Below are 8,674 nucleotides of genomic sequence, written 5' to 3'. Positions count from 1 at the left end.
TCCACACTGACTGGAGCACCACGAGGGTTCAGAAAGAAACCAACTATGCACAACTGGCATGAGCATGTTTATTAATCCAGCTGCACCCCTATAGCGTGCATGGAGAATAAAGACAAGGAGTTTAAGGAAACGCCAACACAAGAGAGGTCTTGGGAACTTAATGCTTTATTGTCTCATGGGCACCTCATGGGGCCAAAGCCCAGCCTGGTGCGTCAGGCGGAGGCAGCAGGGAACCACAAGTGATGTCCCTTCCCCAGGCAGCGATGGTCCTGGAGGGCAGAGGAGAGGGTTTGCAGCCGGGCAGCCCCGGGGCTTGCAGAGCTTTGGGGAGGCTGGAGGGAGGTGGTCCATGCGTGGCCTTTGCTGCTGGAGCCAGGGCGTGCGGGACAGCCCATCACTTCTGCTTCTGCGAGGGCAGCTGGTAGACCTGCTGCTGCTGCTGCTGCTGCTGCTGGCACTGGACCTGTGGCTTCCCATGGCAGCCGCCACCGCCGGAGCTGTGGCAGCCACCACCACCGGAGCTGTGACAGCCACCACCGCTGCCACCAGAGCTGTGACAGCCCCCACCGCCACCACCAGAGCTGTGACAGCCGCCACCGCCGCCGGAGCTGTGACAGCCGCCACCACTGCTGCTGTGGCAGCCACCGCTGCTCTGGCGGGTGTAGCGCTCCTGCCTGTGGCACTGGTCCTTGTCCTGGCGGGAGCACATCGTGGTGTTTCGGGGTGACCTGTGGGGAGAGGGGAGCTGTCAGGGGCTGCTGCATGTCCCACCACCCTGATTGCCCCTGCACCTCCATCCTGGGGCCATTGTGCCTGGCCCCTTTGCAATCCCACCCCCAGCACTCCTGTGCAAGATCCCAGGAGACGCCCCCCCAGGTCTGGAGCATCCACCGATGGAGGATTTCATCAGCTGGGTGTAGTAACATGGCCCTGGCCCAGCCCTGAGACCGGTCCTTGCCCCCCTCCATGCATCCCACCGCCCTGTGAGCATCCCTGCACTCCAGCAGCGCGGTTCACATTAAACCCGTGTTCCACGTCCCTTGCCGGGAAAGGTGTCCCCAAAGAAGGAGAATCCATCCGTGCTGCCAGACTTACCTGAGCTTGAGTGGAAAGCAAGAGGAGGGAATGAAGTTCCTCGGGACAGAAGCAGTTTTATAGAGATCTCAGATCCCTTTCCCCGGAAATGAGACAGCTCTCTGTCATGGCGATCTATTAATTTAATACCCAATCCCCATCAAACCGCCCTTTGTTTACATCGCTTGCCTGACTCATTTGTGATGGCTATCATTCCTTTTTTATCTGTTTCCTGTGCCACATAAGTATCTAATTGTCAGCCTCACCTGCCCTCAATAGGAAAACTCGTGGGTGCCTGGGTTTCCAAAGGCTCGTCTGTTTGGGGTTTGTTTTGTTAAATTACATCCAGGCATAATTATAGCCCCATCCCATTAGGCTCTGCTCTCAGAGTCTAATCCCTGGTATTGACCCGGCACCAGATAAGGCCAGAAATAATCTAGGTAAAAAGTAGTGGAAAGTTGCTTTTTCTTCTCCCTTAGATGCTTGGTCCGAAAGAGCGGCCATGGCCATGGGGACAGCCAGCGGGGAGAGGACAAAGTCCTCCTGGGCTTGCTCTAGAGAAGGGCCGCAGGTCTTCAGAAGGGGTTTTCTAGCTCCCCTTCTTGACCTAAAGGGTGTGAATTCCCCCCAAAAGGCACCTGAGCAGGCAGGAGATGGTCTTGGGGACCGCTGAAAGCCTTGCAAGCCCTGCTATGTTCACATCCATCTAAGCAAGGTCCCTGAGCACTTCATTGACAAAGACTAACTAATTCCATCCTCTTAATGACAAATGAAGACTGAGGAATTAAAAGACCCATCTGGTGCTGCCTGCCTCATTGGTCTGTCTTCTGGAGCAAAGTCGGAGCTCTGGAGATGGCCCTTCTGCACAGCCCTGTCCTGGTTGAAAAGCTGCCCAGCGCTTCATCAACCCTACAAAGTACATTGACCTCTAAAGGCCGCAGCTCCTTTACGGGATAAAGGCAAGAAAACATCGGAGACGTAGAAGATAACGTTGGGAGCCATGCAGACAGACATGGAGATCCACCTCGTTGCCAAAGGGAAATGCTTTGGCAGCTCTCCATGGGAGGAGGGGATAGCACTGGGGCTTGGACTGCTTGAGCTGAAGGCCAATGTCTTTCCCAAGACACATGTCAACTAGTGCTATTTCCTTACGCTCAGCACCGCTGGCGGCACTGAAAATTAGCTCCTTCCTGCTTTTCCTGGAAGCTGTTGGATGGCTCCTGCCTGGCTTTAGACAAACACCCATTGGTAGGGGGTTGAGCTGGCCCCTGGGATCCCTGTGTCCTGCACATGGCCCAGCTTGAGCAGAGGGGGACGTGGTGACATTGGGATGAAACCTTTCACGGGGCTACAGGTGTCCCCAGGGCATGAACGGCTCACGCTGCTCACATCCGAAATTTTGGGTGCTTGAACTGCCCATCACGAGCGTCCCACCTGGTGGCAACGGCTGTCTGTCTTTCCCGAGGGGTCAGCGATGGGGAGGACTGCAAAGCTCTCCTCCGACCTCGCAGACCCGTGGCTCATCCGGCATGAAATGCAGTCGGCATGTACCGTGCTGACTGACGCTGATGTCATAAAATTTCGTATAGAAACCGGTGGCTGCAATTGTAATTAGCGGAGGAACTGGGCAGACACCCATTTAGAGCCGCGTGTGCTGCAGGCAAAATCCGTGTGGCTGTTAGAACAAGCGTGTGCATGCACTGAAGGGGCTGGTTCCTGCGCGGGCTGAGCGCCATGTCGACGGGGCTTCTTGCTAGTGCTATGTGCATCCCTCCTACCACCCAAAATAACCAGTGACTAAAGTCCCAAGGACAAATGAATTTCTGCACGTGAGTCTTGTGCAGCATGTTTTTGTCTTTTCTGGAGGATATTAGTAGCAGTCATGTCTTGCCCGGGTTCAGGGGTGATGTTCTGCACAGGAAAGTTTAATGCTAATTTGCTTTTCAGGTGATGATCTCATTCATTCAATGAGAAAGGACACACAAGTGTAACCAAACGTGTACCAAGTTTCATAACTGATGTTTTTCTTGCAGTCCCCAGCGTCTCAGACGTGTTAGTCCAGCTTTCAGTTAAAAGCAGAAACCACATCAAAACGGAAACAGAGAAGCCTCTGTCCTTTTTTATTGTGGTTACAGGAAAGAAAAAAATCCTTAAACAGTCAAAAACCTAAGAGGCAAAGGAAAAGAACCTCAAAACATGTGACTAGTAATCACTTCTAGGGTTTTCTTGGGATGAGTGGGGTTGGCAGCAGGGCATGGCTGCACTCCCTGGCTCCCCTCACTCAGCCTTTGCGCGGGGTTGGAACACATCTGGGTCAGGCTGCTCCCAGCTGCAAACCCCCTTCCCTGGTTGCCTCCCTGCTTTTCCAGCAGCACCTCTGCCAGGTCCTGGTTGTGCAGGGTGATGGATTTGGCTTATCTCTCTGCCAGCTCTTCCTTTGACTCCTTGCATCCCTTAGTCCAGCTCATGGAGGCAGATATCTACTGAGTTCATCTGCCATCGGCATGGGCACAAGCGTCAGAAAACACAAGAAGTAAAGACTTTGCTGAATCAAGTTGCACTTTTTTATGCAGCAATATCATTCTCCCTAAAATACAATGCTAAATAGTCTCCTTGTGCACATGCGCTGAAGGGCTGGGTGCTTCCTCAGGGATGACTTCCCCTGGTTAAGACATATGACCTGCTGGTAACTCTATAGACCCTATATTCCTCTACACCCAGCTGCACCCCTATAGCGTGCATGGAGAATAAAGACAAGGAGTTTAAGGAAACGCCAACACAAGAGAGGTCTTGGGAACTTAATGCTTTATTGTCTCATGGGCACCTCATGGGGCCAAAGCCCAGCCTGGTGCGTCAGGCGGAGGCAGCAGGGAACCACAAGTGATGTCCCTTCCCCAGGCAGCGATGGTCCTGGAGGGCAGAGGAGAGGGTTTGCAGCCGGGCAGCCCCGGGGCTTGCAGAGCTTTGGGGAGGCTGGAGGGAGGTGGTCCATGCGTGGCCTTTGCTGCTGGAGCCAGGGCGTGCGGGACAGCCCATCACTTCTGCTTCTGCGAGGGCAGCTGGTAGACCTGCTGCTGCTGCTGCTGCTGCTGCTGGCACTGGACCTGTGGCTTCCCATGGCAGCCACCACCGCCGGAGCTGTGGCAGCCGCCACCACCGGAGCTGTGACAGCCACCACCGCTGCCACCAGAGCTGTGACAGCCCCCACCGCCACCACCGGAGCTGTGACAGCCACCACCGCCGCCGGAGCTGTGACAGCCGCCACCGCCGCCGGAGCTGTGACAGCCACCACCACCGCTGCTGTGGCAGCCACCGCTGCTCTGGCCGGTGTAGCGCTCCTGCCTGTGGCACTGGTCCTTGTCCTGGCGGGAGCACATCGTGGTGTTTCGGGGTGACCTGTGGGGAGAGGGGAGTTGTCAGGGGCTTTCCTTTCCTGCTTCTGCTCTTCCACGGAAGAGAAATCTGGATGTACATTCATCCGATCTTAGCCAGATCCCACAAACATCTTTAAACCTTGCACCAGCTTCTTACACCACCCGAGGGAATGTCCCACCAAAGCCATAGCCAAAGACGCTGGGAGCATCCAGAGGAGGCGGGCGGGCTGAGCACGGCTGGCTTTCCCAAGCGGAGCCATCTCACTCCCGGAGGGAGCAGACCAACACCCCCAGCCTCCCTCCAAGTCCAAATCTCTCTGCTCTCTTTTGCCATCCCCTGCGTTCCCTCCTCACCCCACGTCCCTGCTCACAAGCACCCGCACAGCAAGCCCCAACCCAGTGCAAGGCGCGGGGCTCAGCCTGCTCCAAACCCACCCGCCTCCCAGAGACTTTTGAGTGCTGTGCCGAGCCCCAAAGCCCTGCAGCATCACCGCTCTTACCTGAGATGCTCGTGCAGCGAAGGGGTAAGGAAGGAATGAGGCTTTCTGGGACAGGAGAGCTTTTATACCCTCTCTGCACACCCATGTGGTAACCAAGCACCTCCCTGTTGCAGAGTTCTGACTGCTCATTTAATTCATTGATGGTTTGGTTTGGTGTTTTTTTTTTTTTTTTTTTTTTTTTGCCTCCCCACTCTTCAGGTTGCTTGCATGACTCACCTCATCCACACCAGGTATCACCTCTTGTTATCGGTCGTCTTTCCTGTGCCGCAGAAATATTTAATTGCCAGCTCTACCTGTGCTTAGCTCCAATGGGGGAGTAGTGTGGGTGGCCCCGGTTTCCACAGCTTCACCAGTTTGTTTTTGGTGTTGATGACAGCTGGGGAGCGCTTTGCGTTTAGTGGGGGGAATTATGTCATATACCTACACCACACCATCCTTTTAAAATGTCTTGAGGTGCTCTAGTCCTGCAAATGCCCATAAACCCAGAGATGTGCCTATAAGTACCAATGATGCCTTTGGCATGGTAGATGACTCTTCCTTAGCAGCAACTGGACTCGTACCACTACTGGTTCGTTTCTCTTAAACCCAGCTGAAATACGGTGGAGTGGTGAAGAGAGAGAAAAGACAGCCCCTATAAAACTCTTTTTTGTCCGTCAAAAGTTTCCTGCTGTTGCGAGAAGGACCAAAAGCAGTTGGGATTCTTATTTTTGGAAGGGGGAAGACCTGGCCTAGGTAGTGATCCAGGATTAGCAAGGAACATAATTATGCGGTTAACTTTCAGCCCGTGAGTAATGCCAGAGCGGCAGCACCGGTGGTTTTTTTCCTAGGTTGTGAGTATCTTCCGCGCTGCCACGCGGAGGAGAAGGGCTCCCATGGGTGCAGCCTTCGGTGACGCACGGTGAGCTGGGGTGGCTGCTGCGTTTGCGGGGAGATGGCAGACCCCGGGGACTTTCTCCAAACTTGTAGGAACATTGTTTTTGGAGCACTTTTCCCTGCTCCCCAATTAGCTTGTAATTGAGTGTTATTTGGACGGATGCACAGACCTGCACAAGCCTTCAGGCCAGGCCAGGTACCATGTTTGCAGCGAGAGCTAATTGCAAGCAATAATTTGAGATACTCCCTGTACCATTCCTGTAGCTCTGCTGCATGGGCTAGGAAGTGCAGATCTTGTTTTGTCCTTTTCTGACGCTACTTGTAGAAAACATTTCAGTAATTTAAACAGGCAGCAAATAAAAGACTAAAATCAGTATTGGTAGCTGAAATAGGGAACTGCTATGATTTTGTCGGTGCTTGGAAAACACTGGCTGAAAAATATTTCACTTGCCCACAGAGATGCTCGAGCATTTGGTATTTTTGATCCACCCCTCCTGCCTTTTATTCTTCTTTCTCCATGCTCATGAAGTTTTTATCCCATTCCCAGATGCTGACCGCAGTGAGGTGGAGGCTTAGCCCCATCCCACCTTTGCAAATGCTTTTTGAGACACCCTGCATCCTTCGTAAGCAGCTGGAAAACTAAACAAGGTGCCAGGCACCGAGGTGCCTCTCCAGCCTCTTGTGAGCTCCTGCTTTGAACACAAGTCCCGAGCAGCTCCCATAACCCAAAAAACATCTCACGCCATTTGCTGTGACTGGAGGATTTTTGGAAAGGCGAGCGGACAGGGCAGGGTTAATGAATCAGGTACGCAACCTAAATGCTTCTTTTGTATTGCTTAATTGCTACTGTGAACTAGAACAGTGTCAGGGCAAGCTGTACCCAGGTTTGGTCACTTCTGTTTAGTTATGTTTTGTTCTGGCATCAGAAGAAATACGGTAAATACTTTCCGTCAAAAAAGTCTCAAGATAATTTTTGGCTTTCAATACTGCACTGTATTCAGTTCCTCATGTTTTAATCGTTCTGAGTTTCTTGAGTTGGTTAAAGACCAGCAGCACCCAGCCAGCAATCCTGGGCACCTCCAGATTTTGTGGATGTCCACCTTAACGTGTCTTGAAAATAGGATTTGCAATGGGGGCTCAAGGGAAATGCCAGACTCGCACAACCACCAACCTTTTCAAATGATTCCTACAATGAAAGCAGGGCTCAGGGCTGCTGTCTGCACCCTTTTCAGCGATGCCAGATATTTCTGATCATCGTGACACACTCGAGAATAATCTTATCAGGGCAAGATCCATTTCATGAATGGCAATACCAAACCAATAAATTACACAATTCGTTTTAATTACAAGCTGAGAAGAAATTTGTCAGTTCATTGTGTAATGCTAGCACCTTGCAACGCCCCCGGCTCGACCCAGGGCTCTTGGAAGTGCTGGGCAGAGGGTTTCTAGAAAGGCTTGCTGGGGGGGGATTGATGCAAACACGTGGAGATACCTGCCCCAAGGATGTCACCTTGAGGCCAGATGGCAAAAAAAAAGGGGTTTCTGCCCCATCACGGGTGTCTTTGCCTATAGGACTTTTTCTGCCCCACGGTTGTGCCCAGAGCTGGCCCCAAGGGCTTGTGCAATGCAGCCTGCGGGGTCTTGGTGGGGGTTTTGGGTCTCCAGCTTTGTGGGAGGGTGGCATGGAGCAGAGCTGCCTGCACTGCAGAGGCCTGAGATGGCCTCCTAAAATGTCATCATTGAAAAAACTTTATTGTCTCTCTTTTCCTTTGGAGTCCGTAAGGGAGAGTGTGTCAATGCCCGCTCCTATTGCTTGTGTCTGGGCAAGGCAACTTCAGGGCCATTAAACAAGCACAAGGTGTCTTGTATCGTGATATGAAATACCAGGTGAAAGAAAAATCATGAACACAAAACTCTCATGAACTCCGAATTGTAATGGCTCAGGTATAGTTACAGACTGATGCAGAGAAAACCGCGCCAATGTGAACGTACACAGTTTATTTTAGCACCCACAGATAAGCTCATCAGAGGTACAGGACTTGCCAGGGGAGAGAGAGGAGAGGTTTTCTTGGAAGATTGCTAGAAGACATGCAAAGCACAAGATCAAGGACATGGATGTGTATTGTATAACATGCAGATAATGTCCCGATCACTTCATCTTTGAAGATACTTGATAAATTTGCTGCTGGCAATCCTGTGGCTTTCCATGGCAGGATCCCCCACTGCTCCCGTGGCATCCAGATCCACCGCTGCTCCCGTGGCATCCAGATCCTCTGCTCCCATGGCATCCAGATCCACCGCTGCTCCCGTGGCACCCAGATCCTCTGCTCCCATGGCATCCAGATCCACCACTGCTCCCGTGGCACCCTTCACTGCTATGGCATGAGGATCGTTCTTGCCGGTGGCACTGGTCTTTGTCCTGGCAGGAGCACATCTTTGCAGACCTGCTGGAAAGACTGTCATCTTAGAGCCGGTGCAAATGCAAGAGACATTGATGTCTGTCAGCTAGCAGGAATAGATGTCTAGTTACATGGGATGATATATAAAGAATAAATTCTTGTTATAAGCCAGGTTCTTGGAGAGAAAAATTAGCAATTCACATCTGCCTGTAGTGGTCCCTGATGTCTACAGAGGACTCTGTGCTATCTTCCTTTGAGCAAGTCTTTCCTTCCTCTTCTATGTTGAGCAAATACATAAGATAGAAGTTAAAGCACTTAGCGATTAGTGAGAGGAAGTGACCAGAGTCCAGAGCTAGACCTGAAGATTCCTGTCCTCAGCCATCTGAACGAGTAAGTTTTAAATTTTCCTAGTTGCTTTCTGTTGTTTATGTACAGGCATGGAAGGAGAAGACAA

General features: G+C 52.1%; 3 protein-coding genes across 3 annotated transcripts; all 3 read right to left on the bottom strand.

Moving 5' to 3' along the window:
• Nucleotides 1–394: 394 nt before the first annotated feature.
• LOC129197753 (loricrin-like) lies at nt 395–709 on the bottom strand. Its single transcript, XM_054806458.1, has one exon. It carries the CDS (start codon nt 707–709, stop codon nt 395–397), a length of 315 nt encoding a protein of 104 aa, XP_054662433.1.
• Nucleotides 710–4,109: 3,400 nt separating this feature from the next.
• On the bottom strand, nt 4,110–4,451 carry LOC129197750 (loricrin-like). The gene has a single exon (XM_054806452.1). It carries the CDS (start codon nt 4,449–4,451, stop codon nt 4,110–4,112), a length of 342 nt encoding a protein of 113 aa, XP_054662427.1.
• A 3,519-nt stretch (nt 4,452–7,970) lies between these two features.
• LOC129197758 (keratin-associated protein 5-10-like) lies at nt 7,971–8,255 on the bottom strand. Its single transcript, XM_054806466.1, has one exon. The coding sequence runs from the start codon at nt 8,253–8,255 to the stop codon at nt 7,971–7,973; it is 285 nt and encodes a 94-aa protein (XP_054662441.1).
• Nucleotides 8,256–8,674: the final 419 nt, after the last annotated feature.

This window comes from Grus americana, chromosome 29, assembly GCF_028858705.1.
Source record: "Grus americana isolate bGruAme1 chromosome 29, bGruAme1.mat, whole genome shotgun sequence".
Taxonomy (NCBI): domain Eukaryota; kingdom Metazoa; phylum Chordata; class Aves; order Gruiformes; family Gruidae; genus Grus; species Grus americana.
Note: the sequence above shows the minus strand (reverse complement) of the source record. Positions and strands in the feature narration are given on the sequence as shown.

Coding starts and splice junctions, on each gene's coding strand:
- LOC129197753 (XM_054806458.1), bottom strand. CDS start 709: ATGTGCTCCCGCCAGGACAAGGACCAGTGCCACAGGCAGGAGCGCTAC.
- LOC129197750 (XM_054806452.1), bottom strand. CDS start 4,451: ATGTGCTCCCGCCAGGACAAGGACCAGTGCCACAGGCAGGAGCGCTAC.
- LOC129197758 (XM_054806466.1), bottom strand. CDS start 8,255: ATGTGCTCCTGCCAGGACAAAGACCAGTGCCACCGGCAAGAACGATCC.